The sequence below is a fragment of the Bufo gargarizans genome, chromosome 4, assembly GCF_014858855.1.
Source record: "Bufo gargarizans isolate SCDJY-AF-19 chromosome 4, ASM1485885v1, whole genome shotgun sequence".
Classification (NCBI taxonomy): Eukaryota; Metazoa; Chordata; class Amphibia; order Anura; family Bufonidae; genus Bufo; species Bufo gargarizans.
Window position 1 is genome coordinate 191942482 of NC_058083.1, and position 16242 is coordinate 191958723.

Genomic DNA, 16242 nt, shown 5'->3' on the forward strand with positions numbered 1-16242 from the left:
ATTTTTTAAAATCAAATTTTTTGTTTTTGTTTTTCATAACATTTAAATGAAAACACTATCACATGAATTTCAGACATATAGGCTTTCATCTAATATATAACGCTGAGTGTATGTCCGCTAACGGAATCCATACCTTCGCATTTACAATGTCAAAATTTGGCACACAGGTACATCAGGTGTCCGGGAAGGTTTTAGACCAGGTCTCAGCTGTCTAGGACGTACCGTTCCTGAGATATTCCCAAAAAATGCATTAGCCAATAGAAGCTTGGTCAAATGCCCCTTATCAGCCAATAGAAGCTCGCAGATCTTCCAGACTCCACATACACAGTTTTACACCAGGTTTCCATAACAACCCAGCCATTTATTTTCACTGCTGTAGGTGAGCTTTAAAGGAAATCTGTCACCAGGATAATTGCTATTGAAGTAAAGCCATGGCCTAATAGCACTTAGTACTATTTCAAAATGTGCCTTTGTTCCAGCAATAGATGTTTTTATCCTCTGAAAATCCAGTTTATTTGGTATGCAAATGAGCCAGTAAGGTGCCCAGAGGGGCGTCACTCCTGCAGGAAGGAGGCCAGACACACACCCCCCTGCCACAATGTGTCCACCCTCAAAAGACTTAAAACCCTGCCCCCATGTCCCACTAAGCCACGCCTCTGGTCCTGTTAGGCCACGCCCTCCCACTCCTCAGCCAAGAGGGATTGAAAAAATTAAGTTAAAAATTTACTTCTGTCCGCTGCAGGGGTGGGAGGGAGGGTGACTTTCTCCCTGCAGCTCACACTCAGACAACACAGTGATGCTGTCTTAGAGTGAGCTGTTCAAAAGGTCACGCCCCAGATCTGGTTAAGCCACACCCCCTCCCACTCCTCAGCTGACTGAGATTGAAAAAATTAAGTTAAAAATTAACTTCTAGGTCGTGCTAAGCCACGTCCCAATCTGGTTAGGCCACACCCCCTCCACTCAGCCGACAGGGATTGAAAAAATGAAGGTAAAAATCTACTTCTGTCAGCTGCAGAGGTGGGAGGCAGGGTGACTTTCTCCTTGCAGCTCACACTCAGACAGCACAGTGCTGTCTTAGAGTGAGCTGTTCAAAAGGACCCCCCCTCCCCCCGATCCAGTAAAGGCCACTGTTAAGGGGGCGGGCCCTTGTGGAGGTCACTTTCAAGGGGGTGGTATGCTATGAAAGTCACTGTTAAAAGGGAAGGCTGCTGTGGAAATACAATTTTAAGGGACGGGGCACTGTGGTGGGGTCAGTGTTAAGGGGTGCGGGGCTGTGGAGGTCACTGTTTTGAGGGCGGGGTGCTGTAGATGTCACTGTTATAGTGGATAGTGTTGATATATTTTAACACACAAACTTTAAATATACCCGAGCGAAGCCGGGTCCTTCAGCTGGTAGGCTGAAGGTAGACTGGTAGACTGCCGAGGCTCTCCTGATTACACTTGTCAGGGTCCCATCCTGTTTTCCTCACCGATACCTGTGCATAGGCCCTGTAGGTCTTGGCTTCAATGCAATGGTACTCCATTCGCAGACAGAATACATGCTTGTGTGCTACTAGAACTAGCTTGCCTGGCACGCACGTTTCTAATTTAGCTTTTCTTTATTATTCAGTAAGGGAATGGTACTGTGATAGGACAAATCAAGACCATAATTTGATCTGAACGTGCACACAGATGACATCACTATAGTGAAGGTAAACATTACGCATGCGGTACCATTTTCATGCAGTGAAATCTTTAGCAGCTATATCTTCTCTGTGGCCTCATCACCTCGTGTGCTGTTAGAAAGAAAGTTCCACATTTAAAAATACATAAGGCAACGCAAACTAAACGGAGACCCCACATGCAGGGTTATCAACCTCCATAACTGCTTTATATTACAGACACTGGTCAAAAGCCTTCTAGCTTAACGCTGGGTTCAGACCTGAGCGTTCTGAAACGAGCGCTCTGTATGCGCGATTGTACGGGCGTTTACAATCGCGCATACAGAGACTGGTGTTCACACATTGTCGCGCGTTCCCGAATTTCTATGTGCGGGAACGCGCGACAAACGCCCAAAAAAAAGCTCAAGCACTTGTTTGAGCGTTGGGCGTTTTACAGCGCGATCGTACGCGCTGTAAAACGCCCAGGTGAGAACCATTCCCATAGGGAATCATTGGTTCTTGCCTGTTGTGCGTTTTACAGCGCGTAGGAACGCGCTGTAAAACGCTCAGGTGTGAACCCAGCGTTAGTAAAGGGCTTTAGCAGTTTTGGCTGTAAATAATGGCTCTGTTTTTTGTTCAGGGTATATGTGCTGGAATACAGGTCCTTCTCAAAAAATTAGCATATTGTGATAAAGTTCATTATTTTCTGTAATGTACTGATAAACATTAGACTTTCATATATTTTAGATTCATTACACACCAACTGAAGTAGTTCAAGCCTTTTATTGTTTTAATATTGATGATTTTGGCATACAGTTCATGAAAACCCAAAATTCCTATCTCAAAAAATTAGCATATCATGAAAAGGTTCTCTAAACGAGCTATTAACCTAATCATCTGAATCAACTAATTAACTCTAAACACCTGCAAAAGATTCCTGAGGCTTTTAAAAACTCCCAGCCTGGTTCATTACTCCAAACGGCAATCATGGGTAAGACTGCCGACCTGACTGCTGTCCAGAAGGCCATCATTGACACCCTCGAACAAGAGGGTAAGACACAGAAAGAAATTTCTGAACGAATAGGCTGTTCCCAGGGTGCTGTATCAAGGCCCCTCAGTGGGAAGTCTGTGGGAAGGAAAAAGTGTGGCAGAAAACGCTGCACAACGAGAAGAGGTGACCGGACCCTGAGGAAGATTGTGGAGAAAGACCGATTCCAGACCTTGGGGGACCTGCGGAAGCAGTGGACTGAGTCTGGAGTAGAAACATCCAGAGCCACCGTGTACAGGCATGTGCAGGAAATGGGCTACAGGTGCCACATTCCCCAGGTCAAACCACTTTTGAACCAGAAACAGCGGCAGAAGCGCCTGACCTGGGCTACAGAGAAGCAGCACTGGACTGTTGCATGTCATTGGGAAATCAAGGTGCCAGAGTCTGGAGGAAGACTGGGGAGAGGGAAATGCCCAAATGCCTGAAGTCCAGTGTCAAGTACCCACAGTCAGTGATGGTCTGGGGTGCCATTTCAGCTGCTGGTGTTGGTCCACTGTGTTTTATCAAGGGCAGGGTCAATGCAGCTAGCTATCAGGAGATTTTGGAGCACTTCATGCTTCCATCTGCTGAAAAGCTTTATGGAGATGAAGATTTCATTTTTCAGCACGACCTGGCACTTGCTCACAGTGCCAAAACCACTGGTAAATGGTTTACTGACCATGGTATTACTGTGCTCAATTGGCCTGCCAACTCTCCTGACCTGAACCCCATAGAGAATCTGTGGGATATTGGGAAGAGAAAGTTGAGAGACGCAAGACCCAACACTCTGGATGAGCTTAAGGCCGCTATCGAAGCATTCTGGGCCTCCATAACACCTCAGCAGTGCCACAGGCTGATTGCCTCCATGCCACGCCGCATTGAAGCAGTCATTTCTGCAAAAGGATTCCCGACCAAGTATTGAGTGCACAACTGAACATAATTATTTGAAGGTTGACTTTTTTTTGTATTAAAAACACTTTTCTTTTATTGGTCGGATGAAATATGCTAATTTTTTGAGATAGGAAATTTGGGTTTTCATGAGCTGTATGCCAAAATCATCAATATTAAAACAATAAAAGGCTTGAACTACTTCAGTTGGTGTGTAATGAATCTAAAATATATGAAAGTCTAATGTTTATCAGTACATTACAGAAAATAATGAACTTTATCACAATATGCTAATTTTTTGAAAAGGACCTGTATATGTCCAGATGTGTGTGGGCATGTACAGTTGGCTATGACACTCAGACTCCATAGTCCATATGTAGTATACTTTTCTTTGTGGAACGCCTCTGTTGAACAGTGTAGTTGACTAAGCTTTTTAATGCAGCTAAAAAAAAAAAAGTACTTACCACTGTCATTTATGCCAAAAAGACACTGTACAGGCATAGAGCATTGTACATTCTCGGCATATATGTACACACGCATCTATAAAAACATAAACCAAAATTGGCAGGTATGAAAACCAGTTTTTTTTTTTTTTTTTAAATCCATGAGTTTTAGGAAACACTGAACGCTCTGTCTGTCACCAAGTTTAAAGGGGGTCTCCAGGAATTATTTAAAATGGCTGCAAATGACTGGTCCTAGAATGTGTTGTCCATTTTCATACGTATACAATATTATCTAATGACATTATAATCAAAATGAATGCTCATCTCATTGCCTTTAAGAATAAAATCAGCCTGAACCAAAGTTCTATTATATGGCTGAGGAAGCCAAAATGAGTTCATGGCAAGTTCAGTTTATACAAAAATAATTATGAACATAAACGGACATTGTATTTAACCCCTTAAGGACGCAGGGCGTATCGGTACGCCCTAACTTTAAATCGGTATTCCGGCGCCGCGGGGGTTAATCGGAACGGGATGCCGGCTGAAATCATTCAGCCGGCATCCCGTAACAACGCAGGGGGGGGGGTCATTTGACCCCCCGTATCGGCGATCGCAGAAAACCGCAGGTCAATTCAGACCTGCGGTTTTCTGCGTTTCCGGTCCATTCGGGTGTCCTGTGACCCGATGAACCGGAAAAAGACTGCGATCGGTGGCGTAATTATACACCACCAATCGCAGTCCGAGGATTTGGAGAGGCGGTGCTGGCCCTGGTGCTGAACGCCGCTGTCCAGGGTGCTGATTGGTGCAGGGGAGAGAGGCGCGAAATTCAAACTTCCTGCGCTCCTCTCTCCCCTCCTCTTCCTGTTCTGCACGAGCACCCGGCAGCATCGTCCAGCACCAGCTCCTGTGTCCCCCTAATCGCCATCCATCACCCTCCTGCACCCATCGCCACCCAGGTAGGTTAGGGTCAGTGAGGGAGAGGCACCGTTAGGCAGGGAAAGAAGGGAAAAGTTAGTTAGAAAAAAAAATAACTTTTATTCCTAACTTTTTTGATCCATCTATCAGACCCCAGCCTCCCCCTGCCACTTGCCCCCCCTACCAGCCCCCCACCACCACCAGCCCCCCCACCCCCCACCAGCCCCCTCCCCCCCCCACTTCACCACCAGCCCCCTTACCACCACTTTTTTTTTTTTTTCTGCGTGCACTGACTGGTCGGCACTTTTTAGCGTCCGTCCACTGTTAGCGCCCCACCACCCCACCGCTGATCAGCATTGTACCGCTGATCAGCAAGTTTTAACTTTTTTTCCTAACACTTGCCCTTTTTTTCTTGCCTTTTTTAGTACGCGAACACCCGCTGCCCCCACACACACGCACATATAATAAAGTTTGCCACACACGCACACCTACACGCACACACACCCATGGCCCGCCGGGTGTTCTCGGCCGAGGAGGCATATGCCCAGATTGCCTCCGACTCTGAGAGCCCCAGTGAGGATGAGGATGACCCCACATTCCTTTTATCATCCGCATCCTCCTCATCATCATCGGATGACGATGAGCCACCAAGGCGGCGGAGACGCCGCCAGGCGGAGCCAGGGGCCCCACATGCTAGGGATCCTGTGGCCCACCCTAGTACGAGCCGCCCTGGGGTTCGTACTGGTTTCCCGGCCCACCAAATAAGTTCACCGGAGCCCCCTGCCGATGAACTTAGCTGGTGTCCCCCAGTGGACTTTGAGCCTGAGATTCCGGATTTTGCTGGCAATCCTGGATTCCAGATTCCCACAGTGGGGTTTACTGAAATTGACTATTTTAGTTTTTTTTTCAGTAACCCACTGGTGAATCTGATGGTGGAGCAGACGAATCTGTACGCCCAACAGTTCGTCGCTCAAAACCCAGGCTCATTTTTGTCTAGACCCGGTGGCTGGACGCCGGTCAGTGCAGCCGAAATGAGGACATTTTGGGGCCTCGTGCTGCATATGGGTCTAGTCCAAAAACCCAGTGTCAGGCAATACTGGAGTGGGGACGTCCTATACCAGACCCCACTGTACAGTATGGTCATGACACGTCCCCGGTTTGAGGCCATCCGGAAATGTCTGCATTATTCCGATAATGCAGCATGTCCACCCCGAGGTGATCCTGCCTATGACCGGCTGTATAAGATATGGCCGGTCATCGATCACTTTGGGGCCACATTTCAGCAGGCCTACGTACCTGGAAGGGAGGTCGCGGTTGATGAGTCTCTCGTTGCGTTCAAGGGGAGACTCAGTTTCTGCCAATATATTCCCACAAAGCGGGCGAGGTATGGCGTGAAGCTATACAAAATTTGTGAGAGTACCTCAGGGTACACTTACAAATTTCGTGTGTACGAGGGGCGAGATTCCCGTATTCAACCCCCAGAATGTCCCGCCACTCTGGGTGTTAGCGGGAAACTCGTGTGGGACCTTATGTACCCACTGCTGGATAACGGTTACCACTTGTACGTGGATAACTTTTATACCAGCATTCCCTTGTTCAGGTCCCTTGCCGCCAGATCCACGTTCGCTTGTGGGACCGTGCGGAAAAATCAACGCGGCCTCCCTGCCTACCCCCTCCAGGTACCTATCCCCAGGGGTGAGACCCGTGCACTTACCAGTGGAAACCTGTTGCTGGTCAGGTATAAGGACAAGAGGGATGTCCTTATGCTGTCCACAATCCACAGTAACAGCACCACCCCAGTCTCTGTGCGAGGTACCACGGCAACGGTCCTCAAGCCCGATTGTATCGTCGACTACAATCGGTATATGGGAGGAGTTGATCTCTCTGATCAAGTCCTCAAGCCATATAACGCCATGCGCAAAACCCGGGCATGGTACAAAAAAGTTGCGGTCTACTTGGTGCAGGTTGCCATGTACAACTCTTTTGTACTATCCCGAAGCGCTGGCAGCACAGGGATATTCCTCCAGTTCTATGAGGCAGTCCTCAAGGCCCTGATCTTTTCGGACCGGGAAAGAGCAGGCCGGAGTACCTCGGGAACTGTAGGTGCCCGGATCGTCCCTGGCCAACACTTTCCAGGTGTGGTCCCCCATACTGGAAAGAAGGGACGAACCCAAAAAAAGTGCAGAGTGTGTCGCAGGAGGGGGATACGGAAGGACACCACCACTCAGTGCGACACGTGCCCCGATCATCCGGGCCTCTGCATTATCGATTGCTTCAGGGAGTATCACACTAGAGAACATAAAAAACTATGGCTCTCAGCCTTTGGAGACACGGAAAAAAAAAAATTTTCCCCAAAAAATATTAGTTTTAGTGCAGGCATCCTCAAACTGCGGCCCTCCAGATGTTGTAAAACTATAACTCCCAGCATGCCCAGAAAAACCTACAGCCATCAGCAGGGCATGGTGGGAATTGTAGTTTTACAACATCTGGTGGGCCGCAGTTTTAGGATGCCTGCTTAGTGTCTCCAAAGTCTGAGAGCCATACATATTGGGCATCGTCGCGTGCGTAAAAGTCGTCGCTATAAAAATAACTTTTGACCAAATGCCTCGGATGAACGGTGTTAAAAATATAAAAAAAAAACTGTGCCAAAACAACAATTTTTGGGCAAAATTTCCATTTGAATCCTTTTTGCCGGTAATAAAGCAAGGGTTAACAGCCAAACAAAACTCAATATTTATTGCCCCGATTCTGTAGTTTGCAGAAACACCCCATATGTGGTCGTAAATGGCTATATAGCCGCACGGCAGGGCATAGAACGAAGGGAACTCCATACGGTTTCTGAAAGGCAGATTTTGATGGCCAGTTGTTGTTTTTTGACACCATGTCCCATTAGAAGCCCCCCTGATGTAGCCTAGACTAGAAACTCCAAAAAAGTGACCCGATCTAAGAAACTACACCCCTCAAGGTATTCAAAAGTTACTTTACAAACTATGTTAACCCTTTAGGTGTTCCACAAAACTAAATAGCGAATGTAGAAACAATTTTAGAATTTTTTTGTTACATTGCCTCAAAAAAGAGTAATATAGAGCAACCAAAAATCATATTTACCCCTAAAATAGTCCCAAAACAACAACCCCCTTATCCCGTAGTTTCCTAGATGGGGTCACTTTTATGGAGTTTCTACTCTAGGGGTGCATCAGGGGGCTTGAAAGGGTACATGGTGTAAATAAACCAGTCCAGCAAAATCTGCCTTCCAAAAACCATATGACGTTCCCCTTCTTCTATGTCCTGCCGTTCGGCCAAACAGTAGTTTACGACCACATATGGGGTGTTTCTGCAAACTACAGAATCAGGGCAACTCATTTTGAGTTTTGTTTGGCTGTTAACCCATTTTTTCCAGTAATAAAGTAAGGGTTAAATTGGAAAATTGTCCAAAAAATAGAAATTTCAAAATTGTTTCTCCATCTAAAGTTTGTAAACCCAGTTTTGAATACCTTGAGGGGTGTACTTTCTTAGATGGAGTCACTTTTTTGAAATTTCTATTCTAGGGGTGCAACAGGGGGCTTGAAATGGGACATGGTATAAACAAAACCAGTCCTGCAAAATCTGCCTTCCAAAACCCATATGGTGTTCCCCTCCTTCTATGTGCTCCTGTTCGGCCAAACAGTAGTTTACAACCACATATGGGGTGTTTCTGCAAACTACAGAATCAGGGCAACCCATTTTGAGTTTTGTTTGGCAGTTAACCCTTGTTTTACTCCTGGAAAAAATTGATTATATTGGAAAATGTTCCAAAAAATAGAAATTTCGAAATTGTTTCTCCATCTGCCATTAACTCTTGTGGAACACCTAAAGAGTTAACAAAGTTTGTAAACCCAGTTTTGAATACCTTGAGGGGTGTACTTTCTTAGATGGAGTAACTTTTTTGAAATTTCTATTCATGGGGTGCAACAGGGGGCTTGAAATGGGACATGGTATAAACAAAACCAGTCCTGCAAAATCTGCCTTCCAAAACCCATATGGTGTTCCCCTCCTTCTATGTGCTCCTGTTCGGCCAAACAATAGTTTACAACCACATATGGGGTGTTTCTGCAAACTACAGAATCAGGGCAACCCATTTTGAGTTTTGTTTGGCAGTTAACCCTTGTTTTACTCCTGGAAAAAATTGATTATATTGGAAAATTTTCCAAAAAATAGACATTTCAAAATTGTTTCTCCATCTGCCATTAACTCTTGTGGAACACCTAAAGGGTTAACAAAGTTTGTAAACCTAGTTTTGAATACCTTGAGGGGTGTACTTTCTTAGATGGAGTCACTTTTTTGAAATTTCGATTCTAGGGGTGCAACAGGGGGCTTGAAATGGGACATGGTATAAACAAAACCAGTCCTGCAAAATCTGCCTTCCAAAACCCATATGGTGTTCCCCTCCTTCTATGTGCTCCTGTTCGGCCAAACAGTAGTTTACAACCACATATGGGGTGTTTCTGCAAACTACAGAATCAGGGCAACCCATTTTGAGTTTTGTTTGGCAGTTAACCCTTGTTTTACTCCTGGAAAAAATTGATTATATTGGAAAATTTTCCAAAAAATAGAAATTTCGAAATTGTTTCTCCATCTGCCATTAACTCTTGTGGAACACCTAAAGGGTTAATAAAGTTTGAAAAAACAGTTTTGAATACCTTGAGGGGTGTAGTTTCTAGAATGGGGTCATTTTTGGGAGGTTGCTATTATCTAAGCCCCACAATATGACTTCAAACCTGAACTGGTCCATAAAAAGTGGGATTTTGAAGATTTCTGAAAAATTTCAAAATTTGCTTCTAAACTTCTAAGCCTTGTAACATCCCCAAAAAATAAAATATCATTCCCAAAATGCTACAAACATGAAGTAGTCATATGGGGAATGTAAAATCATCACAATTTTTGGGGGTATTACTATGTATTACAGAAGTATAGAAACTGAAACTTTGAAATTTGTTAATTTTTCAAAAATTTTGGTAAAAATTGTATTTTTTTATGCAAAAAAATTCACTTTTTGGACCCAATTTTAGCAGTGTCATGAAGTACAATATGTGACGAAAAAACAATCTCAGAACGGCCTGGGTAAGTCGAAGCGTTTTAAAGTTATGAGCACTTAAATTGACACTGGTCAGATTTGCAAAAAATTCATATGTGTTATCTATGTGCAACAATGTATCAATTTATATATATGTTATACCATGTATTTACCATTTAGAAGGTATTGTAGAAGGAACTGAAACATTGAATGCTTGAATCCATAATGCTTATTATTCTCTTAGCAAAGATACATATTGTTAAAGGAAGATCTGACATTATTTGAAAAGAGGACTAAACCCTTGGAAAATTATTTTCCTTAGTCTGATTGCCGAGCTGAATATTTTATCATATTAATATCATATATCTTTGATTAGTCATAGGAAAACAGAGTCAAGGGATAACAGTTATTTTCCTGTATAATCCGTGTTTTATTGTTATAGCCTGTTTGATAAACAGAAGATCCTAAGTTTCTCTTTGTATATGAGTCTGTTTGTTAAAAGTATGACGCTGGTTGTCATAAATCACTAAATCATACTGTGCTGAGCAGCTAGGGGTGTGTTTACACCACCGTGTGGTACATTTTGGGCATTATTTTGTAACTTCACCATTTGTTTTGCTTGCAATTGTATTGTTTTATATTCTTTGTTTTTATAATAAACGATTATATACTTTTGCATACACAATTGTCCCTTTGTTTCACTGCTTGCACAAATCAAATTAAGATACTTGATAAAAAGAACTTTAGAGGCGTGTTTATGTCCGCCTGAAGGATAATATAATTTTTATGTTTTTTTATTATCCTCTCTTTTATATGAAGATTCTTTTTATATAGAGGATATATGACAAATGTGAGGAGGACTGGTTGCCTCCACGTGGAGAGCTGTCTAGGGCAGGGGTCAGCAACCTCCAGCACTCCAGCTGTTGTGAAACTACAACTCCCATTCCTTTCTATGGGAGTTCTGACAACAACCAAGCAAGTGTGCATGCTGGGAGTTGTAGTTTCATCACAGCTGGAGTGCCGAAGGTTGCTGATCCCTGGTCTAGGGGGTAGGGGTGAGGCCTTACTACCACTATGCTCCGACAGGCAGGACTACTTCATCACCATCATGGGCGTACACAGATCTCATAGCAAAACATAGTATGGGCCTCCTGCACCTAGTTTTCCAGTGACGGTGGGTCAACCACCAGGCAATGCAGACATGCGCAACAACCCAGATTTCTGACATATATGTTTAGTTTTTTTTTCTTTTAATCAAATGGAAGACATTTTTATTGAATTCAAATTGTAATAGAAAAGAATGTTGCCTGGGAAAAATAGATTAATAAATCTGCTTCTCTCTTATTACAAAGCTAGCTGACAGCCTGCAGCCACCACTAGGGGGAGCTCAGCTAATAGGAACGAATACAGTTACCATAGAGGCTGTAATACCATAATCACTTTACATTCAGCTCCCCCAAGTGGTGGCTACAGGAAAATGCAATGTTTTCACATGAGGAAGAACTAGTTCAGTGCGTCCCCTCCCCCTGGACCCCATAGCAGTTGCGTGGTCTACATACATCACTGATTACCAACTAATGTAGAGCAGTGTAGTGAGACCCTGACCCTCACCCCCCTAGGTAGCTCTGCAAGCGGAGGCAACCACTTGGAACCAAACCTGAGTTCGGTTCAAGGTTTTTAACGGTAGAAATTAATTTTTGAAGTTATTATTCGAAGTCTCGCTAGAGGAGCCGATACAGGAGCTCGCTCCGTACAGTATTCAAGCGAAGTTTTATGCGAATCGACTTTGAATGTTTCACCCCAAGTCGATTCGCTCATCCCTAATTACCAGTCGTGGCTCCATACTTTCAGTAGTGGCTGTGCCTAGTATTAACCCCTTCAGTTTTCACCATAAGGACCAAGCCACATTTTGCATATCTGACATGTTTCACTTTACGTGGTAATAACTCTGGAACGCTTTTACTTATCCAAGTGATTCTGAGATTTTCTCGTGACACATTGTACTTCATGTCAGTTGTAAATTTGAGTCAATATGTTTTACCTTTTATTTATTAAAAAAATACCAAATTTACAGAAAATTTTGAAAAATTCACTATTTTCTAAGGAGTTTCTTTGCTTTTAAGATGGATGGTGATACCTCATAAAATAGTTATTGCGTAATATTCTCTATACCTCTACTTAATGTTGGCATCATTTTGTAAATGTTATTTTATTTTTTAGGACATTAGAAGGCTTTGAATTTTAGAAGCAATTTTGAAATTCCAAAACCCACTTGTAAGTACTAATTCATTTATGAAGTCATTTTGCGGAGCTTACATAGTAGAAATCACCCATACATTGGCTCTTTTTTTTCAGGAAGAGCTGATGTTTTTATTGGTACCATTTTTGGGTACATATGATTTTTTGGGGGCAAGGGTTCAGAGCTGAACCCAGACATGTCCCCATCTTCGTCCACTCAGCCCCTCTGACATGAAATTCTCCGATGCTCTCCCTTGCACTGTGCTGGATAGCGCAGGGCAAGGGCTTTTTGGTTTATATTTTTACACTGCTAGGTGGTAGCCTCTGCCTATTTTACCCATGGAGAGCCTGCTACGTCACGGCAGCCCTTTACCCGCGCGATTCAGTGCAGGGCAAGGGAAAGCATAGGAGCATGCAGAGGGGCTGAGTGGGGGAAGATGGGAATATGTCAGAGTTAAACTTCTCTGTAGAAATGTCCTGTTCTTGTGGCCCCATTGAAATGAATGGGTCCAAATCTGATCCTCAAAAATTGTGGCTAGGATGTGGGCAGACACTACAGTCTTGTACATTAGCCCTAATGCAAGGTTTACAGCACAGTGATACTTTGTCAGACGTACATAGCCTACATTTCCTTAGACTTAGGCCTCTTGCACACGATCGTATGCATTTTGCGGTCCGCAAAAAAACAGATCCGCAAAACATATGGATGCTGTCCATGTGAATTCTGTATTTTGCGGAACGGAACAGCTGGCCCCTAATAGAACAGTAGTATCCTTGTCCGTAATGCGAACAAGAATAGGACATGTTCTATTTTTTTGCGGAAACGGAAGCACGGATGTGAAAGTGCGGATGCAGACAGCACATTTTGGCCCCATTGAAAATGAATGGGTCTGCACCTGTTCCGCAAAATTGCGGAGCGGATGCAGGCCCATTTTGCGGACGTGTGAATGGACCCCTAAAAACTCTACTGTGAAAGAGGCCTTATTTGGAGTGATTTGCGTCAGATGTATTAAAAGTATCTGTGCCCGTCTGTCTGGCAGACAAGAAATCTACCCCTGTGCCATTTCCACCTATTCTACATAACATAAATCCAATCTAAACGATGGGGGTCATTTATTAAGAAGCCTTATGTTACAACGTTTTTTTCAGCATACCCGCCACTTGGGAGTGGTGGGGGCAGGCCTCGCAAATTCACTAACATTAAGGCTAGGTCTACACGACAACATTTGTCGCGCGACATTTTGTTGCACTAATGTCGCGCGACAATTTTTATAATGGCAGTCTATGGTGTCGCACTGCAACATGCAACAACTGCGACGCAACAGTCGCAGAAAATCCATTCGAGATGGATTTTTTTGCGACTGTTGCGTCGCAGTCGCAGCATGTCGCATGTTGCAGTGCGACACCATAGACTGCCATTATAAAAATTGTCGCGCGACGAATGTCGTCGTGTAGACCTAGCCTTACACCTTGAAACAGATGTAAGAGAGGAGTGACATCTACTGCAGTCAGTCAGGGGCAGTTTTTACTCCAGGGGCACTGGCTGCTGGAGGTGCACCTAATTTATGATAAGCGCCTCCTCATAGATTAGTCGCTTCCTTCAGCATCACAGGGTGGAAGCAAAGACCGTCTTTGTAAATGACCCCTATGTCTTCATTAGAAACCAAGCCAACTTTTCTCGTCACTTTACAATGTTGCTGGGGGACAAGGACAGTCACAAGATGAAATGCCGCACGTCTGTTGGATTTTTGGTTGCAAGTCAGATGCGACTTTGCCATCACTGACCACAATTATACAAGTCGTGTGAAACTGGTCTGAGACCTGGCTGTGTTTATACAGCCATATCACAGTCGCAGTCAAGTTGTAGAACGGCTTTTAGTTGCTGCAGTCTACCAGCAGGGTTGTGTCAGCTGTAACTGGGAGTACTGGAACCAGCACACCGACGTGCTGACTGCAGGGAAGGGCAGGGGGTGCGGCCAGGATGCACAGGTGGAGGGGGTGCGGCCAGGATGCACAGGTGGAGCAGCTTCGCCTCTATAGCCTGGAAGCATCCACTGACCCGGTATACGGCACACGCCTGTACTCAGGAGGATGCCCCCTCACAAGGACTGACATTGCACAGGAGGGGGCAACATGGAAAGGGCGGGAAACGTCACAGCGAAGGAGGGTCGTACCTCGGGGCTCTGGAACCTGGACTATCTGGTCGCCTGCTTCGCTGAGGAGAAGATCTGCGTGTCGTTCGGGCTCTGGCTGCTGTCCTGCTTGTTCTGGTTCACCTCCTTCTCCCTGTAATGTCACCTATTGCTTCCTCCTTCAGTTTGGCTGCTTTTCCTGCTAAGTGCTCAGTATAGAGGCAGGGAAGGGGTTAACGTGCCTGCCTGGCGTGCTGAATGAAGTCACTCTTGGCCCACAGACTTGAGCAAACACTTCTCCTCTTTCACAAGGTTTATGTAGGAGCCTGTGTCTGTATGTACAGTAGCTCAGGGACACTGACTGCAGTACCTACACTTTTACCTGGCTTCATAAAATGTTATGTATGCAGTGTAGGATCGATGAAAAGTGGCGTAGGTCCACAGGGCATCCAATCAGATTCCACCTTTTATTTTTTAGAGGCTCTTTGGAGAATGAAAGCTGCGACCTGATTGGTTGGCATCTACAGTTATTTATTTTTGTAACCTAATTTTGATACTACTTCCCCATTTTGTGATAACAAATACCAAATGTATCCCCTTTTCACAGACCGATTTGCATTGTAGCAGCTAGATGTATATCGGATCTACGTGGGTCACTGTGAATTCATGACGCTTTCTAATATGTCCTTCAGAAGCTGAGAGCTGCATTGTACGCTACCAGGAAGGAAGTGCCTTTAGCTCCTCACTAGTGTTGAGCGAACTTCTGTTTTAAGTTTGGCGTCTAAAGTTTGGGTTGTCGAAGAATCGCGTTATGGATTTTCTCAATTCCGTTATGGTCTGTGGTAGCGGAATTCATAACACGATTCTTCGATACGCCGAACTTAAAACACAAGTTCGCTCAACACTACTCCTCGCGGCAGTTGTGTTCTTTCCTTGTAGAACCGTGTACAAGATTTCTAGTTTCCATGTACTTTCTACAGCCTGAGGACCAACAAATTATATATATATATATATATATATATATATATATATATTTGTAAAAGGGCTCTTCTTACTTTTTTTATTTTTTTATTCTAAGGGTACTGTCACACTTGTGGCAGAGGATTCCGGCTGGCAGTTCCATCAAAACGTATGAAAACTGATGGCACTTGTCATACAGATCAGTCTCTCCGGATCCAGCATTTTATTTATTTTCACATTTTTTGCGGTCTGAGCATGCGCAGACCGCAATGCCGGATTCGGCATTAATGCATTTCAATGGGAAAAAATGCCGGCAAGAGTTCCGGAATTTTGGACTGAGATAAAACCGCAGCATGCTGCAGTATTATCTCCATCCTGAAAAGTCAAAAAGACTGAACTGAAGACATCCTGATGCATCCTGAACGGCTTGCTCTCCATTCAGAATGCATGGGGATATGCCTGATCAGTTCTTTTCCGGTATAGAGCCCCTAGGATGGAACTCAATGCCAGAAAACAATAACGCTAGTGTGAAAGTACCCTAAGACTGTGTTCACATGACCAGCATGCCTGATCCAGCGCAATTGCTGTCTGAAATGCGGACAAATCACTCGATGAGGATCCGCTGACAACAGATGCGCTGCTGCAGATTTGAACATACCCTGAAAGTTGAAAAAGGGTTTTTCTAAAACTCTGCTATTAATAGTCTATCATTGTCAGTGACGGGTCTGACGCCTGGCACCTCCAAAGATCAGCTGCGTTCTCCTGATCACCAAATCCTCTTCACTGTTTACCATGCAGAGCTCCCTACCTTATATAGTGGCTGTGCCTGGTATTGCAGCCAGTTAAGTGAATGGGAATGAACTGCAATACCAGGCACGGACACTATACAATGTATGGCGCTCTGCCTGATAAACAATCAAGAAGAAACCGCTTTGCAGACCACCCC

At 44.5% G+C, this 16242-nt stretch overlaps 1 protein-coding gene and 1 long non-coding RNA gene across 3 annotated transcripts in view; one reads left to right on the forward strand and one right to left on the reverse strand.

Moving 5' to 3' along the window:
* Positions 1 to 1727: 1727 nt before the first annotated feature.
* Positions 1728 to 14516, reverse strand: LOC122934669. Its single transcript, XR_006388673.1, has 3 exons — positions 14379 to 14516; positions 4020 to 4095; positions 1728 to 1775 (listed from the first exon to the last, which is right to left on the reverse strand). It is a non-coding gene; the product is annotated as an uncharacterized LOC122934669 (long non-coding RNA).
* TMEM44 (transmembrane protein 44) overlaps positions 14202 to 16242 on the forward strand; it is a 61242-nt gene continuing 59201 nt past the window's right edge. For both annotated transcript variants that reach the window (XM_044290299.1, XM_044290300.1), the window contains exon 1: positions 14202 to 14492. In XM_044290299.1, coding sequence (XP_044146234.1) covers positions 14338 to 14492 — 155 coding nt within the window. In that variant the 5' untranslated portion in view covers positions 14202 to 14337. The remainder of the gene's footprint in view (positions 14493 to 16242) is intronic.